This window comes from Arvicola amphibius, chromosome 6, assembly GCF_903992535.2.
Source record: "Arvicola amphibius chromosome 6, mArvAmp1.2, whole genome shotgun sequence".
Classification (NCBI taxonomy): Eukaryota; Metazoa; Chordata; class Mammalia; order Rodentia; family Cricetidae; genus Arvicola; species Arvicola amphibius.
Window position 1 is genome coordinate 63,001,835 of NC_052052.2, and position 20,109 is coordinate 63,021,943.

The 20,109-nt window shown below is 41.9% G+C and overlaps 1 protein-coding gene across 2 annotated transcripts in view; it reads left to right on the plus strand.

The window, feature by feature from the left end:
* Ttc39b (tetratricopeptide repeat domain 39B) overlaps positions 1-20,109 on the plus strand; it is a 118,887-nt gene that overhangs the window by 79,622 nt on the left and 19,156 nt on the right. For both annotated transcript variants that reach the window (XM_038334641.2, XM_038334642.2), the window contains 9 exons: positions 1,907-1,971; positions 7,691-7,796; positions 8,876-8,941; positions 9,838-9,946; positions 10,531-10,598; positions 10,679-10,738; positions 12,577-12,738; positions 14,067-14,158; positions 18,289-18,415. In XM_038334641.2, the coding sequence (XP_038190569.1) occupies positions 1,907-1,971; positions 7,691-7,796; positions 8,876-8,941; positions 9,838-9,946; positions 10,531-10,598; positions 10,679-10,738; positions 12,577-12,738; positions 14,067-14,158; positions 18,289-18,415 (855 nt within the window). The remainder of the gene's footprint in view (positions 1-1,906; positions 1,972-7,690; positions 7,797-8,875; positions 8,942-9,837; positions 9,947-10,530; positions 10,599-10,678; positions 10,739-12,576; positions 12,739-14,066; positions 14,159-18,288; positions 18,416-20,109) is intronic.

The window sequence follows — 20,109 nt, forward strand, 5'->3', positions numbered from 1 at the left end:
GGCTGCACTGGTGCCTCCCCCTAAATCCCCTGCTTCTGCTCTTAGGGTTGTCCTCAGGTGCTAACCCTAGGCACTGGGATCATGGCAGTGTCCCTCCTCCTTGATTCCTTCCTTCTCTTCAATAGCTGCTCAATCTCCATATATGCAGATGCCAGAGTGTTAGCTCTCATCTCTGTACATGCAGATGCCAGCATGGCCTTCACTGCCCCCAGCTGTGTCCAGCTGAGGTTTCCTTTGCATGCAAACTTAGGACTGCTTTGCCTTCCACCTGGTTGTCCCTTGTCCTTTCTTGGTGCTCAAACACCAGTGCTTCAGGAGGGTTTTCTGGCTGATGTCATGTCCACTTTGTGTTCTTTCTCTTGACGTCTGTGTGTGTCGCCATCACTGCGCATGCCTAGTCACTTAGCACATCATGTTGCCTTTGCATTCAAGTGCCCAGCACAAAATAAGCATTTGGTCAGTGTTTGCTGAATCACGAAATGAAATGAAATACCCTTATTTGAATCAGACTTTAACCCAAGAAATTTTTTTCTACCTGTATTTGAACCTCTGTAAATATGAGTTCTTTTTTTTAATTATTTATTTATTTATTTACTTATTTATTTATTTTACAATGTTCTGTATGTGTGTATGCCTACAGGCCAGAAGAGGGCACCAGACCCCATTACAGATGGTTGTGAGCCACCATGTGGTTGCTGGGAATTGAACTCAGGACCTTTGGAAGAGCAGGCAATGCTCTTAACCACTGAGCCATTTCTACAGCCCCGCACCACGCGCTTAACAGGCTGAGCTACCGCCCAACTTGCTAAGAGTTCTTAAATAAGAATGTAAGCACTTAAGTTGTATAGTGAATTTTATATTTACTGACTTGTATATTAATGGAGTATTAAACATTTAAGTAGCTAATGCAAATAGTAAACTAAAACAGCTTCTCTTTCACCAATCTCCTTAGAAGTGTGGAGCATGGGCTTGTGTCTGTCAGCACCATTAACATAATGTCCTTCAGTGGATTATTGGGTATAATTTATTAAGAGACTCTTTAGAATGCTGGTTCTGAAAATGCCATTCATCTAGGCCAACTGCCTCAATTTCATGATGGAAACCCTCAGGCAGAGAGAAGTAAAATGACCCCCTACCCCCAAATTGCATATTAGTGACAACCTCTTCAGAATTTAGATCAGTGGTTTTTGGTCTGCAAATTTATAGGATAAAATTTACAATGTTTAGTAGGCTGCTTGTCCAAGAATTTCTGAAAGAAGAACCATTTATCCCATTTACTGGGTAGGATGGATCAGAAAGTTTGGCCTTAAAGCAGATCTGTGTAGCCAAGTGTTCTGGATACCACTGCCCCCAGGAGAGTGTTGCTCAGTAGATGCTCAGCTTTGGACTACATTTGGCCCCAAATTTGTGAGGATTACTTCTTTAGAAATACAAGGTATGGCTCAGCAGTTAAGAACACTGCCTGCTCTTCTTAAGGTCCTGAGTTCAATTCCTGACAACCACATGGTGGCTCACAACCATCTGTAATGAGATCTGGTGCCCTCTTCTGACCTGCAGGCACACATGCAGGCAGAACACTGTATACATAATAAATAAATAAATCTTAAAAAGGGAAAAAGAAATACAAGGTAATACAAACATTTTTAAAAAAGTATTTTTTTACTACCTTCAAACTTGTAAGAAAATTACAAAATGACACATTTCAAATGTAAAGCAAGACATGTCAATTTCAAAAGTGTGTGCTCAAAATACGTTTGGGACTAGGGATGCTGATCAGTGGTAGTGCTGTAGGTTCTATCCCCAGTAAACACACACACACACACACACGCTTTTTCTCATTATACAAATACATACTGTTTAACTTTTCCCCCTAAATGCTCTAATTATTTAATTGTATTATTTTCAGGATGAAAATATGATCAACTTCATCAAAGGTGGACTCAAAATTAGAACAAGTTACCAAATATATAAGTAAGTTACAAAGTAAAATGTGACTTAAATTGAAATTCAGTTAACTATTTTTGAAGACAGGCTCTTCTTCTATAGCCTCAGCTAGCCTGGAACTCTTGATTTTCCTGCCTCAGCTTCCCAAGTGTCACCACACTTAAGACTTGTTTTTTAAAATAGATTGATTCTTGGGCTGTACAATTATGTTCTTTCAAATTCTTATGAACCCAGTATGGCTAGATTTCTTCATTTGGTGTTGGTAAATGCACTTGACTCTTGCCTGAGTGTATTTGGTGCTGTGGGACAGAGAGTTCTAAATTTACATACATTTCTAAGAGCAAATATTGCAAGAGAAAATGGCAGACACAGTTTCTGGTCAGGTAACCTTTACTTATCTCTCCTAAGAACTATCTGTATATTTTGTATTTGTGCTGTTTTTTATGTATTGTTTTCTTGAGACTCATTATATAGCACAGCCTGGCTTTAAACCTCTGATTCTCCTGCCTCAGACTTTGGAGTGCTGGAATTACAAGCACGTGCCATTACATTTGGCATGCTTTAATAAAACTTTTTAAAAATCTGCTATAATTTTGTGCCTCTATTTCTTATGGTTACTATAGTGATTATAACATCCTTCTTGGCTTATTATAGTTAGCATAGAGTTACTATGTACTATTATGTGTAAAATGTAAGAGCTTTGGAAAAAGTTTCCTTTGCTATGGGTTGGCCTTGTTTTGGCTTCGTTTCTCCTGCTGTGATAAAACCCTCAAACATAAAACAACTTAGGGGAGGGGAGGGCTGATTTGGCTCACACTTCCAAGCCACGTCCATCATTGAGGGAAGGCAGAGCAGGATCTCAAGCAAGAACTTGAAGCAGAAACCATGTTTACTGTGTGCTAGCTCACACATAGGCTAATGCTCAGCTTTCTTACACTGCCCAGAACCTTCCCAGGGAATGATGCTGCCCACAGTGGGCTGCATCTTCTAAAGCAATTAGTAATCATTCTCTCAGACTTGCCCACAGGCCAGTCTAATTTTTATAGTCCCTCAATGGAGACTCCCTTCTCAGGCGACTCTGGGCTGTGTCAGGCTGACCATTTTAATTATTAACATATTAACAGGACAGCCCTTTAACTATTATGATGTGTTCTATATCAGCATCATTAAGCCCATAACACAGCATCAGCTTTTTGTTTTAAAGTCCTTTGTCTCACTCTGGTCTGCTCACCACTGTATTCGGCATCCTCTCTGTTCTCTCGTCTGCTGATGAACTTCCTTAGCTTCTCTCCTAGTATCAACTTTACACATCTTTCTTCTGTTTTCATTTATTTGCAAACCTGCTTATTTTGGCTTTCACCTTCAAGGACATTCTTGCTGACTCTAGTGTTCGGAGTCGTGAGGGTGCTTGTTTCTCACTCAGCATTTAAAACCACCATGCTGTGGCCTCAGTGCTTGTGTGGTTGAGACCTCTGCCGTGTGTGGAATTGTGTCCTAGATCTAATGAGCCATTGTTTCTGTCTCCTGAAGAACATGTCGTATCTGAGTTTCAGCAGTTTGAGTGTGGTTTTGGCTTTGGCTTTTATGGCCATTATTTCCTCAAAGTTGTTGTTGTTGTTGTTGTTTTTCTCTGCATGTTTTCTCGCTTATTTCCTCTGAACCTCTAATTGCACACTAGTCAGTCTGATTGTTTTAGTGAGTTACATACAGTTTTTAATTTTAGCTTAGACCCAACATGTGGGTCATCCTGGAACCAGTTTCTTTTCATTGCTTTTCTGTTGACTGTGTGTCATGTTTTCCCATGGAATGATGTTTAAATTGGATGCTAGATACTGATGTATTTGCAGAGACTCTGGATTCTTTCACCCTTCTTCTGAAGTGTACCAAGCTCTGTTCTGGAAAGCAATTCATCTGCTTAGACCTGGGCTCTGGATTCTTACTGTTGTAGGACATCACGCCTGCACCTCTGCTGCCTCTGGACCCTCCCCTAGTCACATGGCTGATGGGTCAGCCAAGACTTCAGTGTTCCTACCAGTAGAGAGTTCCCATCTCTCATCTGTGGAAATGCTCCCTCTAAGCGCAGGGAGTCCGTGATGGTGTTCTGTGTCCCCTGTAAGGAGTGGGGCTTGCTTTCAGGCACAGACACATGGATATAAAGTTAATTCGTGAGCTATTTCCTGCTTTCGAATTTAACTCTTCTCCAGTTTCTGCCTACTCCACCTTCAGTTTCCAAGCCTGCAGAAATATCTTAAATATATTTTTGTGTATTTTTCAGGGTTTATAATTGTTATGTGTGGGAAAGCAAGTCTCACATAAGCTTCCTGCCATTACCGGGAACAAATCCCATTACCAGAAGCAGAACCTGAATCAGTACTGCAAGAGGCGCTTTACCAGTAGTCATTATGTAAACTTGGAATCCATAAAAAAGAAAGAGAGAAAGAAGGAAAATATTGCAAGAGGGAGCTGATTTGGGAAACTTGGCATTATGTTTTTAAATTTCCTTTCCAAGTATTTTTTAGAAGATTAAAGAGTTGGTTGCTTTTCCAGTCATCAAAACTTTAAAATACAAATTTAAGTAGTCCTATGGTAACGAAGGCCACCTTTATCACTATAGTGACAGGGATTTTATATGTTTTTTTTGTGTGTGTGTGTGTGTGTGTGTGTGTGTGTGTGTGTGAGTGTGTGTGTGTGTGTGTGCGCGCACGCAAGTACTTATACACACAGATGTTTAGTTAGAAGTTTACACTACTAAATTCCTATTTACACATGAGTCCTTTCAAAATAGTGGAGAAAGAGAAATACTTTAGATAAATATTTTTTTTGAGAACTGTTTTAATAAAAAAATACACTATTAGCCTGGCGGTGGTGATACATGTGTTTAATCCCAGCACTCAGAAGGCAGAGGCAGGAGGGTCTCTATGAGTTCAAGGCCAGGCTCCAAAGCTACAGAGAAACCTATCTTGAAAAACAAAACAGAAAACAAAACAACAAAAAAGCCCATCATTAATACAAAAATAAATTTCAACAAGATTTAGTATTTTTAAAAATTTTAAGTTATTAGGAAAGAACATCGGGTAATATTTTATGATCTTAAAATTAAAAGCTTGGGGAAGGAGACATGTTTTAGGTGTTAAGTGCTACCTTCTGATTTGTTGCAGGACCAAAGTTTGGATCTCAGTATCCACATTGGGTGGCTTACAAATCCCCATGATTTCAGTTCAGGCAATCAGAGGCAAATTGTGTGTGTATGCGTGCACACACACACACACACACACACACAACCCCCCCCCCCCAAAAAAACCCAAAACTTTTTAAACTCAAATGAAAATTTTCTACGTTGAAGTAATTTGTTTTTATAATTTTTATATATCTATTCAGATTTAACAGATACACTCATCCTACAAAATAAAAAGCTCGATTATAGTTTAAATCAGCTTTTAACCTTCCGTGCCCATTTTCCACTCTGAGAGCTGGAATGACCGAGTGGCTGAGAGTTCCTGCTTCTGATGCAGTGGACCCAATTCAGGCCCTAGCACCCACGTCAGCAGTTCACTGCCTGTAACTCCCCATCCCAAGGATCCCATGCCTCTGGTCTTCTTGGGTACCGATGCAGGGCACAACACATCCACATGCAGACATAAACATTCATAATTAATTTTTAAAACATTTCCTTTTGAGGTATTTTTCATCAGAAAGGATTTTCACGGATCTTTCACGTAGATGCACAGATACGTACTGCACAATCACAGCTCATTACTAAACTGACATCCGTGCCTTTCCAGCGTGCAGCTCTCACATCAGTGCTGCTTCTGTCCGAGGGTCTAATCTGAGGGTCGCATTTAGTTGTCATGTCCCCTTAATCTGTCTGCTGAGACAGGCTCTCACTGTAGCCCATTCTGGCCTTGAACTCACGCAGTAACCCAGGCTGACTTTGAACTCCTGGAAATCCTCCTGTTTCAGCCTCTTGAGTGCTCGGATTGCAAGCATGTGCCACCATGTCTGTTTTTTTTTTGTTTGTTTGTTTGTTTTGTTTTGTTTGAAAGAAAATGAATGTGGCTCAGGGCAGACAGCAGTATGGGATGAGTTGGAAGGATCTGAGTCATGTTAGTTCTTCTGGTCAGTTAATACTGCTTAAAAGCCAGGTTAGCTCTGAGCTTGCTAGATTTGGCTAGAAAGCGTCCTAAGGGAAACTGCTTTACACATTACATTACATTGGTGATAGGAGATACCTGGTTACACCTTATGATTTTGTCGTGTTGCTCTTTGTGGCACTGGGATGGAACGTGGGGCCTTGGGGTCAATACACAGGTGTCTTGTCACCAAGACACTTCCTCTGTGTTCCCTTCTCAAAGGGCTGTTTCCCAGTCCAGTTGGCAGTTACCACTTACTTTTTACAATGCCTTCGATTGTTTTTCATTTGAAGATGATCTGGGGTCTGGGATGTAGCTTAGCAGCACTTTCCTAGTGAGTGAGAGCCCGGGGTTCAGTCACCACCACCAGCACCACCAGCACCACCAACATCACCAGCACCACCAGCATCACCAGCACCACCAGCACCAGCACCACCAGCACCAGCAACAGCACCACCACCAGCACCACCAGCACCAGCACCAGCACCACTACCACCAGCACCAGCACCACCAGCACCACCAGACCTACCACCAGCACCACCAGCATCACTACCACCAGCACCACCAGCATCACCACCACCACCAGCACCAGAACCAGCATCACCACCAGCACTACCACCAGCACCACCAGCACCCACCACCACCACCACCACCAGAACCACCACCACCACCACCAGAACCATCACCACCACCAGCACCACCAGCACCCCACCTCACCCCCACCAGCACCCCCTTACACCCTTTTGCTTCTGCAAAGGGAAAAGCTCAGACAAACGGTGCAGCTGTGATGGCAATAGGCTCAGCAAGCTCTGCCGTGGCAGCTGCAGGGAATTGAAATGTTTGCCTGCAGCACCCGAATTTCAAGGTGGTGGGCAGGGCTGTGAAGTGTTCACTGCAGTGGAGACCTAAACACTCCGGAAGCCTTCCTGGAAATGCTCCAGGGAAGCTGTAAGGTTGAGATTCTGTGGTTCCTAAATTGAGCTTGCTGATGGTTGATCCCTCTTTTTCTTTACGTGTACAAACACCATTTCCTAAATACTGTACAAATTGGTGTTTCCTTTCTCCTTAGTGGGAATTACCCAGTAGCTTTGGGAACAGATGGGCTTAAAACCATCATATGAAGCACGATTAATAAAAACTCAGAAAGAGAAATTGGGGTTCAACCTGAAGGTCCAAAAAGCAAAACAGCTAGCCACTGGCTCTTACCTCTAACTCAGTCCAAAATAGCAATCCTGCCCCTAAGAATCTTAGAATGAGACTCTGCCTGAGAGCTGTCTCCTCCCATTTTATAATTCTCTCTAGGGCTGGGTTTAAAGGTATGCACTGCCCGGTTTCTATGGCAACTAGTGTGGCTGTTGGGATTAGAGGTGTGTGTCACCACTACCTGGTCTGTAAGACTGACCAGTGGGGCTGTTTTACTCTCTGATTTTCAGGCAGGCTTTATTTATTAAGATACAAATGAAATGCCATCACAATCATATTTTGCATTTTTGTAATGACATTTGTAGAATGCAATTTGTATATTTATAGTGTATAATACAAGTAGAAAACTTGACTTAGCGTTGGTTTGCCAGAGTCGCAGGAAACTGATGCTCTCATCTTCTTTCTCACCCTAGAGAGTGCCTTTCTATCCTGCACGTAATTCAGAAGAACAAGCAGGAGCAGCACTTCTTCTATGAGTTTGAAGGCGGTGTCAAGCTTGGCACGGGGGCCTTTAATTTGGTAAGGAAGCATTTATAAAGAAACTGGAACCTTTTGTAGACAAAACCAAGTACCCCTCATCTGTATTTGAACGCCGTCCCAAACCTCTACCTCTGTTTGATTGATGGACCAGTTTTCCTGTGTCATGAATGTTACCAAGTTCTGCATGTGCTTTAGATAGCACAGGGCAAAGGAAGCGTGGGCACCCTGACTGAACTATTAAAGCCTTTAGTAGTGAGGAACCTAGAATCTGTTCTGTTTCTTCCTTGGAAATATTGTTATCATGGTAATGGTGGCTCTGGAGTGGAAAACGCAGGGGCAGGGGAGATGCAGAGTGAGTAAGACTGTCTGAATACAATGTGTTATTTGGAGATCAGGAAATTTTACAAGATTTAGCTGGTTAGAAAATGAAGTAGCGAAAAGAATCATGTGCGTTAATCAGTGTCGGGGTGTGCGGATTTTTCTCCATAGACTGCCCATTCTGTTAAAGCCCTCGTCATTCACCTGGTCCACAATGTCTTCCATGCAGAGAGAGATATCCAAAACCTCTTCCTTCCTCCTAAGTCCCTGGCTATCTAGCCCCAACCCATTGGTTCCAGCCATGAACTGGTTTGTCACTACACATACAGCCATTTCTGGGAGATTGTCCCTTCTCACTCTCCTCCAGGGATGTCCCGGGAAGGAGCTGAGCTGTTGCGGCTGTCTGCCTCTATCAGTGCTGGAGCATCCCCCACGTTACCTTAGGACCTCGCTTAGAGCAGGATGGTGCTCATGCCTGTAATCCAGCACTCGGGCGGCCACTGCAAGATCAAGTCTAGCTGCAGATGAGACCTATCTCAACAAAGCACAGCAAAACAGAAAAAAAGAAACCACCCACAATTACTTTCATTTCACTTCTCGTCACACAAGAAGAGCCAAGACAGTGCTTCGAGGGTCGTGGGAAGGCCAGGCGTTGTCTCCTCACTGCTTCACACTCAGTTTAACGCGGCGTAGTTTGTGGGAGCTTTTGAACTTGTGACCAGCTTGGGTAACCATTGGGTTGTCAATAGTTGAAGTTTTCTAAAACCCAGGTACACTCACGTTTCTGTTTTCTCTTACAGATGCTGTCTCTTCTGCCAGCAAGAATTATCAGACTGCTAGAGTTTATTGGGTTTTCTGGAAACAGGGTAAGAACAGTCTTCATGTGGACAGGAATTTCCGCTTCTCTCTGTTGTAGCGTTCTTCCCCAGCAGCTTCCGGGTGATGTTCTCTCAGGAGTGCCTCCTCTCTTAGGTTTCAGATAAATGCCACCGTGTCCACAGAGTGCCCTCGGACTGTTCCAGAGAGGCTCAAGTGTCCCTAACTTGCAGAATCATCTAGTCTTCTTTTTGAGGGAGCTCACTCTGGTCCCATAAAATAGTGAGTTCCTGTCTCACTGCCCCACTGGGTGGCAGTCTCTGTGGGCATAGAATCCTTTGTTCTTGCCCATCATAGAGTCTTGAGCTTGTACCTCAGGATGATTTTCTGTGGTGCTGGGGATTAGTTTGGCCACTGTCGCTGTGGTGATACAGTGTAGGGGAGGGAGAGGCTCATTGACACCTGCGGATTGTAGTCTGCCCTTGAGGGAAGTCAGGGCTGGAACCTGGAGGGAGGAACTGTGGGGGAGGTCTGTTTGCAGACTTGTTATACTGCTTGCTCAAAGGCTTGTGCTTAGATAGCTTCCCTATACAGCCCCACACCAGATGCCTAGGGATCAGCACTCCTCACAGTGGGATGTCTTCATGTTATAAGCATGGTCTCCAACAGGCGTGTTTACAGACCAGTCTGTACCTGGCAGTTTCTCCATGTCAGCTTTCCCTTCAGGCGTCTCTGTGTGAAGTGAGCAATTACAAAGGTTTTTCCAGGTTGTCTTCTGCCAGTTTAAAATGGGAAGTTTGTTTCTGTTTAAATAGTGTCATTATTCCAAGTCGGCGAAGAAAACACCAAAGTTCACGGAGGGCAGGACATACGAACGACATGTGAAAATTTATAAGCGTGCTTTTTCAGTCGGATTTTTGTTCTGTGATGCAATTATTCTCCGCAGGACCTGGGCCTTCTGCAGCTGCGGGAAGGTGCATCAGGAAGCAGCATGCGGTCCCCACTCTGCTGCCTTACCATCCTGGCTTTCCACACCTACATCTCCCTTATTCTCGGTAAGAGCTAGTAGGCTCCAGCTGTTTACCGTTGGCTTTTTTGAGTTGGAAGATAGATTTGTCATAGTCATCTTTGGCAGAGACACTTGACTGGTTGTTCTCACTGAACATTTTTAAAGTTGCTTATATTTATGTATGTATTTAATTTATGTGTATGAGTGTTTTGTCTGCATGTATGCCTGTGCACTGTGTGCATGCTTAGTGCCCACAGTGGCCAGAAGAGGGCATTGGATCCCCTGGTACTGGAGTTACAGTCTATTCTCAAATAAGATTTATGTATTAGGCTGCTAAATTCACCATATTCATGTTAGATTTTTAATATTTTTATAAATTTAAATTTAGAGGTAAAGTAAGTCGTTGTCTTGAAAAGTAGAAATGCCAGTGGGGGTCTGAAGTCGCCACCTCCATTCTTAAGAGTTTGTCTTCCCTAGAGCTCTTTAGATCATGTGCTTCTCAGAGGTAAACAAAGACAAAATAATCCCCTTCATCTTGTCTGTGTTCGCTGTGTATGGTGACGTTTGGGAGTTGGTTGTAAATACGTACCACGTTTTGTGAGCACTGAGCCGTGTCTGTTTCATTTCCAGGTACAGGAGAAGTGAACGTGGTGGAAGCAGAGAGTCTCCTCGCACCCTTTCTTCAGCAGTTCCCAAATGTATGCTCACTGTTCCGGTGTCTGTCAGCCGCGGTCCAGCCGCCATGGTCTGCTCAAGGGTGTTTCTCCTTTCTCCACAGGGCTCACTCATACTGTTCTACCATGCCCGGATCGAGCTGCTGAAAGGCAACGCTGAAAAGGTAGCTAGTCCAGCAGGGGTTGTCTTGGGGCACTGTCTGTGTGGAAAGGCTCCATCACACACTCATTCAACATAAGTAAATCTGTCTGTGTGTACGAGAATAAAAAAAGAAGAAGTAGGTAATATAATTCTGAAAAGCCAAGCTCTTACTTTGTACACATATGTTGCCATATTTAGTAACTTACCTCAATTCATGTTTATGCATAAAGTATGTGAAATAGTTTATGATATAGAATGTATGAAATATTTTTAAAGAATGTATAAAATAACACATGGGCAATCTAAGAGGTTTCAGAAAGCTTTGAGGATTATCTGTTTCTGCATAGATTTTGGAACCTATCTTTTGCCTACCATGCATGCAACTGCACTGGTTCCACATCAGAGGCACTAGTTGATTAATTCCCTTGATGTGCAAGAGAAGAAGGTGTGTGTATCTATGTATCCATCTACACAAATGAGAGAAAACATTGTTTCTATTTATATTAAACCTTAGATTTTCCTCCAGGTCACTGTATTTAAGTCTCCTGTTTATTTTGATGGCTCTGTTTCCTTTCATGAGATGGATATTTGTACTTACTAAAGTGGCTACTTGTAAAACGCCTAACGTCCTCCCGTACCACTACAAGATGGTATGAGAGCCAGGAACTAAGCTGGAGACTTAAAAACACACTCACACAGACAGAGAGAGACACACAGACACGGGCCATCCTTGATTCAAGAATGCCAAGTTTATTGTGCTCAGGGGCAGCCTGCAGACTCATCAGGCTCAGAACAGCTACTAGTGACTGACCACTAAGCCACTGTCATGTGTGCATTTCTGTGCACAGATGCATTGGGATAGGATTCTGGGTCAGGTGGTGCCTGCATTCTTGCCATCCAGGCAAATCACCTTTCTTACCGAAGAGTCTTAAACCTCTGTAAAGAAATGAGAAGCAGACTGGAGAGATACCTCAATGGTTAAGAGCACTTGCTCTTCTCACAGGCTCAGTCCCCAGCACCCACATCAGGTGGCTCACACCTGCCTATAACTCTAGTTCCAAGGGATCTGACACCGTCTTCTGGCCTCTGTAGACACCGGGCATGGATGGTGCAATACGTGTTTGGTGAGGGCACTCACAAATACTCATAAAAATTAATAAATCTTTAGACATGAGAGTATGTATTTCTAGTACTCTTTGTCAACTCTGGAAGTCTCTGTCCTTTAATTTTTTTGCCCAGGTGATGAGCATAAAAAAAGAATTGAATTTCTGACTTAATTTCATTTTTACTATTGTTATTTGTTGTGCTTGTCAAATCTAGGGTCTTGTGTATGCTGGCCAAGTGCTTTGCCACTAAGCTATGCCTAGCCCAAAGTTTCAAATTCGATTAACTAGTTTGTGAATTTGTTATATATTTATTGATTGTTTATTCTTTTCTCCGATTTGCCTGGTTACATCTTTACCATTTTTTTCTGATAAAACCTTCTGCTGATTTGTGGGCAGCAATACCTTCTCTTTGCCTACCCAGTGTTTGGAATTTTTTTAAAGTGTGTTTTGATCAGTGAGGTTCTTACACTGCTGTAGTCTGTGTCTTGTGAAAGAATTTTGGCATTTCTCTCTCACTGGAAAGGGCTTTTCTATTCCTATGTTATCAAGTACAAGGTCCCCTCACAAAGTGAAGTAGCGCGGCAGAATCTAACTGTATCATCGCATGTAAGGAAGAGAACGTAATGTCATACTGAGTGGCTTACTGAGCGATGCTTTTGTTCTCTCTGTACAAAGTGTTTTATGTATTTTTCCATTAGGTTATTATCTCCTTGTCTAATATCTGGATGATCAGCTTTATGCAATTGACTTATAGGCTCAAGAAACGTTTCGAAAATGCATTTCAGTTCAAGAAGAGTGGAAACAGTTTCACCATCTCTGTTACTGGGAATTAATGTGGATTTATATATACCAGCAGAATTGGATGCAGGCGTATTATTATTCAGACCTACTCTGCAAAGAGAGTAAATGGTCCAAGGTAAAGTCCTACTGCTGACCGCGTTTTCTGTTGCTGCTTGGCTATGGTGTTTGTTGTTTAAGATTGATTTTTCAAGACACTGGTGTGGACACTTTGCTCAGTTTAGAGACCTGTAGGAGGAGGGAGTGGTGGTGATTAGCTAGTACAGAATCAAGATGCTGTCCTCAGCACTCCAGCTGTGAAAAGTCCCCCAAAGTGCTGCCCAACAGAGGCGTTCTACTGCCAGGATAAACGGCATCTGGGTTTACAGTCTCCCATATCAGTGTTGTTATCCTGGTGATCTTTGGAGACTTTCAGTGCCCTGACCAAGTTTTTGGTGATAATTAAAGTTAACTCTGAGGCATTTTTGAGAAGTTGAGAGGAATAGATCATGATTTTTGTTTGTTCTGCCCACTTTCCTACCCATGATGACGTGTTCCTGTCATAGGAAAATGACCACTGAAAACTTACTGTCATCTGGAACAAACTTTTTTTTAAAAGTTAGTGATATTTTTTAATCAGTTTTGAAAACCGTGCAGATGTATTTGAGCACCTGTTTTTTCCCCCACTTTTTTTTGAGACAGAATTTCCCTTTGTAGCCAAGGCTAGCCTGGAGCTCACTATGAATCCCAGATTGACCTTAAACTTGTGGCAGCCTCCTGCCTAAGCTTCCCAAGTGCTGAGATCATCAGAGCACTTCAGCACTTCAGTCTGAGCAGAGAGCTAAAGTCTGTGTCTGTTTCATTTTTTAAATTAAATATTTCGTTTATACAACATACTTTTATCATGTTCCCTTCCCTAACTCCTCCCAGATCCTCCCTACCTACCCAAACTTACGTTCTCCCCCTTTCTTAAAAAAAAACAAAACAAAACAAAACCTTAAATTACAAAAATGAAAATCAAAACACCCACAAAGAAAAAATAAACCAGAAGTCTCAGAACAAACCAAAAATCACACACACACACACACACACACACACACACACACACACACACACACACACACACACAAAATAAAACAACAAAAACCAAAACCATGGAGTTCGTTTTATGTTGGCCACTACTCCTCACATGGGGCTGCATCCTGCTCTGGAGTATAGTCAGTGTACCCAGCCACACTCCACTGTGGAGACTGGCTTTCCCTTCCCCAGTAGCGTCAATTGCAAATAGCTTCTGGTTAGACGTGGGAGCCCCATATCCACTCACCCCTTTTAGTACTGGGACTCTGTTGAAACAGGCAGCTAACCTGACACCTTTTAATATGACGTGTGGGAGGGTTCTAGGTCACGTCTGTGTGCAAGGCTAAAATCTCATGTTCTCTTGTGAGCCCTTGTCTTTGTTTCCTCAAGGCAACATATGTGTTCTTGAAAGCTGCCATTCTGAGCATGCTTCCGGAGGAGGAGGTGGCAGTGACCAGTGAGAATGTGGTGGCTCTGTTCAGGTGAGCACAACGCTGTTTCTGTCACAGGGACCCTGAGGGCTAGACACGTCTGACTTCTTCCCTTCACACTCTACTCCCATAGTTTCTAATTTCTCTACTCACTGATATGGATGCACTTAGAATAATACACTTAGCTGAGAGCCAGCCTGTCATTCTTTAGCATGATTTTCAGATGTGTCTGCACGTTTGGGAATCATGGAAACATGCCTTATACTTGTTTTCTAGAGCTAGAGTTTAGTTATTAGGAGTTTGCTCCTGCTCTTTCACACTAAGGTTGTTTTCCTCCTCGTTTGATTCTTTTAGTGATGTAGCCGAATATTTTCTTGAATCCTTTCCCTTGTTTATGCACTCATAAAATTATGCATAACAAAGAGACCCCACAAACATAGTCTCTTCTAAGAACATGTAGTCTCTGTCTATCCTAGTTCATTCTCATGGGGCAGTGTGTATGTGTGCATCATTTATAGGAGTGTGTGTGCATACCCAGACATGTGCGGAGGACAGAGGATGACCTTAGGAGTTCCACTCTACCACCCTCTGCCTTACAACCTCCAGACAGGATCTCACTGACTCTGGAGCCAGACTGTTGGCCAGAAAATCCTGGGGCTCCTTATATCTCCTGTCTCCACCTTCCCATTTTACTAGGTCACAGGCACATGCAGGAACCAACCTGGGTTCCGAGAATTTGAACTCAGTTCTTCATGTTTGCACTGCCAATATTCTTACTGAATCATCTCCCAGTCCAAATTTCTTAGAATTTTGAAAATTGTAAATCCTAAAATGATTATTTACAAAATTACCTATGTTTGGTTAGCTATCGCAAATATGCATAAATGGATGGTTGTCCTCTGAGATACATTATGTTATAGATCTGTGCAATATCTGCAGAGAGAAACAGGAAATGTACCAATTTACATGGTTCCTGTAATTGGAGGTTTCTTTCCTGCCCACCAGTTTTCGAATAACCACTCTGAGGCTTAATATTACTTAGAAATGCTTGGCCAATGGCCCAGACTTATTACTAGCTAGCTCTTACATTTAAATTAACCCATTTCTATCAATCTATATATTGCCACATGCATTACCTCATTATTTACATATCTTGCTTCCTTGTCAGCTGACTGGCATATCTCTCTCTTCCATTCTTCTTTTCCCTGTATTCAGTTTGGCTTTCCCACCTTGCTATGTTCTACCTGGCTATAGGCCAAATCAGCTTTATTTATCAACCAATGGTGGCAAAACAAATTCACAGCATACAGAAAGACCATCCTACAGCATTTCCCACTTTCTGTCTAATTGAAAAGGAAGGTTTTAACTTCAACATAGTAAAATTAATACAACAAAAACAATTATCAAATAAGAATCACAGTTATAATATTTAGTCTGTTTATATTGGCAAAAATAAAGAAAATACTCTATCATCTATTCTATCTTTGTAAGTCTAAAGTTTCATATCTAATTTATCTTTTATCATAACTAAGAAAAACAGTTATAACTGTCTAGTCTTCAACTCCATCAAAGACTTGGAAGGATATAATATTACCTGAGTAAACAGGAAGTGCATTGCAAGCAACTTCCAAAACTCTAGAAATAACAGTGATATCTGACTGCCTGGACAATCACCCAAAGGTTTTTGCTACATTGGAGCATCCATTTTCAGCCTACAGGCCCATAGCATTTGGCAGGCTTTTCAATGAAGCAGGAAGTTTGAAAGGCTGCCCTGTCTATATTGGCAGCTTGTCAGTCACTTTCCTCTGTGTCCTGCAGAATGCCTGGCAGTTTCTTCTGTGAAGCAGGAACTCTGAAGGACCATTCTGCCTTGTTTTAACAAAGTTCAGTGGTGGTCATTTTCCTGTGGGTCCTGCATGTCCAGTTTATACAACATACTGTCAAGCAGTCCAAGAAAGAGTAACTTCTTGCCCAAATGGCAAGTCTTGCCACATTGAAAGGAAACTCCATAAAGAACTTCTTTGAGGCTCATCATACCCTTAAAATAATAGGTGCTGCCAAGATCAGGCACGTCTAACTTTCGAGAAAAGTCTAAGTTTTTAACATATGAATGCCATATTCTATAGTTCTTTGAAGTGTTTGAAGATTACGTATCTGAACTATATCTCAGTATTACCTTGAAAATCTAACATAACTATAAATTTGATAGATATGGGTCACTATTAGCCTGTATTTCTTTATTAGCCAGAATAGCTTTTAAGGACTAAAACTTCATATTACATAATTAAACAAGTTTTATAGGTATGAGCTGTATAGGTAATACCTTAAGCAAAAATAGAAAACATATGTGCAGTATAAGGACAGTAACCTTATATTTGTATCAGTATATAAAAATACCTTAAACAGAAGTAGAAACATATACAGTATAACAAAAATAACCTTATATTTGTAATAATATACAAAAATAATTTAAACAAGAATAGAAACATACATACTTTGTAACAAAATTAGCTTTAAATTTGTTTTATTATACCTTCCTTTATTCCCTTAAATATAACAAACGTCAATAACCACCCAAATAGCCAAAGACTATCCATAACCCCCCCAACTCTGGGGAATGTGGACATCAGTGTCTCCAAACTGCTTCATGCTGTCTGTGAACAAAGTATCTTTAGGGTTCCTGAGAAACTTTGAGATAATGGTCAAGTCCTGGGAAGACCAGTTATAACCTTTGTTGATAGATATCACCTGACAAGGTCAGGTGGTCTTGATCATAGCTGGTCCATCTTAATCTGTAATGTATCCATAGCCTCTCGTTCCCTGTGGAAACAAAACAACTTCTCCAAAGCAATGAATCTTTTAAGGTCCATTTTACAAATATATTTTTGACTTTTATTTTAAAGCTAAGGTGTTTTTTAAAATATTTATGTTGGTTTATTTTATTGGTCTCTCTTTCAATCTCATGTCTCTCAACAGCTGTCTCTTGTCCATCAGCCATCAAAAAATTCAGAATCAACACAATGACATATAGGATCCAGATTCCCTGTTTATTTCCCAAATTTATATGATGTTTTTCTTTTATATTATTTTTACTGTCTCTTTAAAGACTGTTTTATTTTTTAAAACTATTTTATATATTTCTACAACTGCCTATACCCATTTCTTTCTTTCTTAAGCCTACGCACATTATAAAACACACTGGAACCTGTTTAAGGTTTTTCCATCTGGACTGCTTTTACTGTGGATCTCTTAGACTTTTCTGACTCTATGAGCAAAAGCTAAATCCACCATGCAGCTGTTCCCCAGCTTTCAGGAATCTGCCATGCTGTGCTCGAGCCGGCATGTTGGTCACATCTCTGTTATTGTGGCCCTCGTGAGAGACATAACTAGGAGACATAACTAGTTTTAGCTCCATTACTATGTGTTTAGAAGCCCCTTTTAATCTTTTTCAGACCCAATGGAAATTTGAGAGCTTCACATTGTCATACCATTATGTAATCAGAGGTTTCTCTCCCGCCCTCCAGTTCCCAAATAACCACTCTGAGGCTTACTATTACTTATAAGTGCTTGGCTAATGGCTCAGTCTTATTACTCACTAGCTCTTACATTTAAATTAACCCATTTCTATTACTTTATATATTGCCATGTGGCCATGGTGTTACCTCATTTTTTAACCTGTCTTGCTTCCTCAGCAGCTGGCATCTCTTTCTCTCCACCTTTTCCCCTGTACTCAGTTTGACTGTCTTGCCAGCTATATTATCCCTGGCTTTAGGCCAAATCAGCTTTACTTATCAACCAATGATAGCAAGACAAATACAGCGCACAGAAAGACCATCCCACAGCTGTTTCTTTTCTCTTTTCTGCGTATTTATGGAAATAGACAATTCTATGCCCAGATTAGCCTGGACTGTGTTTGACACCTGTAGGACGCCAGCTAAGATGACTGGAAGGAAACATGTGAGTTACTGGCTCTCCCAGAACTGTGTATCCCATATTACCTGAACGTGTGTCCTCATCAAGATTGCTGGTCCCAACCTTAGGACTGCCTGTTCATGGGGAACGCCCAGTAATGTGCATTTGGAACAGGTTCCCAGCTGCTACTGGCCTCTGATGTGTGTGTGTGAAAAGCCTGGTTGTGAATGATATGTGTGCTCACTGTCCTCTTCATGGGCTCTCCACAGACAGGTAGACGGCTTGAAGCAGAGGATCGCGGGGAAATCTCTCCCAACTGAGAAGTTCGCTGTGAGGAAGGCACGCCGGTACTCACCCTCCTCAGGAGCCCCGGGGAAGCTTGTCTTACCTGCCCTGGTATCTGCTTCTATTCACTGTCTCCATGCTAGAGATAAAGTCACTATTGAGAGCATCAAGGAATGTACTACTTAGCTTTGGTTGGGAAGCTTATGGCTCCTGAAGAACTATTGTGTATTTTTATATTGATACATAAAACTATTTTTAAAACGTTGAAAATATTATCTGTTGCCTTTTGAATAGTTCATATGTCCTAGACATTGTGATAAAGGCAAATCCAAAAAAGCCACATCATTTGACTTTATGATTAAAGGTAAGAATGGTCTCAGTTCCATGTTTCAGATGAGGACGTTCAGGCCTAAAGGGAGAACATGGCTTCACTGAAGTGGAACTGAATTACAAAACAAACCACAAATTCAGTTTTATATTTTCTAATAGATATGTAAAAGGGTAAAAGAAAACCTAGAGAGAATAATTTTCCAAGAATAAAGTTTGTTTGCTTTGGAGTTTGTTTCATCTGGGCGTGATGACTCATACCTGTAATCTTAGCACTTGGGCAGCCGAGGCCAGAGAATTGCTGCAGATTTGAGGCCAGCTTGGGCTGCATAGGGAATGCCCGACCACCCTGGACTGCATGTGAAGCAAAGCTTTGCCATTCTGATGTGGGATTGTAAACAAGGAAGGCTCATCGCTGAGGTGTGCCACGCCCTTTTGCATTACAGCCTTTTTTGTAGGCGTGGCTCTCCCACCAGAGAGGAACCCCTCCCGACTAGTGTGTTCTACTGCAGGGGGCCCTGGGCAGCTGGCTGCTCCAGTATCGCTCACCCTCCTAATCACCCCTCTGTTTTGGCAAAGCCTCTGTGAAAACACCACTTGACTTGAATATTTTGAACAAAGCCTTCTTTAGAGAGCGCTGGCTGTGCTGCTCTGCGGAGACTCTCAGCCTTGGCCCAGGAAGTTCTCAGTGTCACAGTCCTGCTCTGGGGCTGGTTCCGTGAGACTTCTGAAACTTGGATTATTTAATCATTCTCCTTTGAAAGTTATGTGCCCTTTTCCAGTTTTTTACTGTCATAGACATCGCTGCAATGAACATCATTTACATGTACATGTAATTCTCTGAGAATGTTTTCAAAGACATGGATTCTTAGTTGAAGGCTGTGTGTTAATGTTTGGGTAGATGAGATAACATTAACTTTCTACCCCGGTACTGTATCAGTTCAAATGACTGATACTACATCCTTTTAACTTGCATTTCTATATTAACACTTTGCAGTGTCTTCCTCTGCTCATTCATTTTTAGTTTTTTCTCCATTGTGCGTATCATTCTTGTTTCAATGGGTGATTTTTGTTTTGTTGCTGACTCTCAGAAGTTCTTTGTGTATTTTAAGAGGAATAAGAATACAGCCCCTGACAGGGGTCAGATAGGAGCTAACCTGCAGCTGGTAGCACTCAGACTGGGTGTTTCCCACAGAACCCTATGATTAGACCAACAGGATGAAGTCGGTATGTGATGGGCCTATAATTGTGTCTTGAGCACAGACAATAACAAGATCACTGTGCTAAACACAGAGACCGCAAACCCCTCTCCCAGTTGGTGCCTATTGTTGCCTTGATTAGCTTTAGTCCTGTTCCATATTCGTTGCTATCAAGTGGTTTGTACTGGGAAGATTCGATGTCAAAGAACTTTCCAGAAACTTCACTTGACCATTATCTCTCTTTGTCTACCTTAGTACTGAGACCCTGGTGTGTATGAG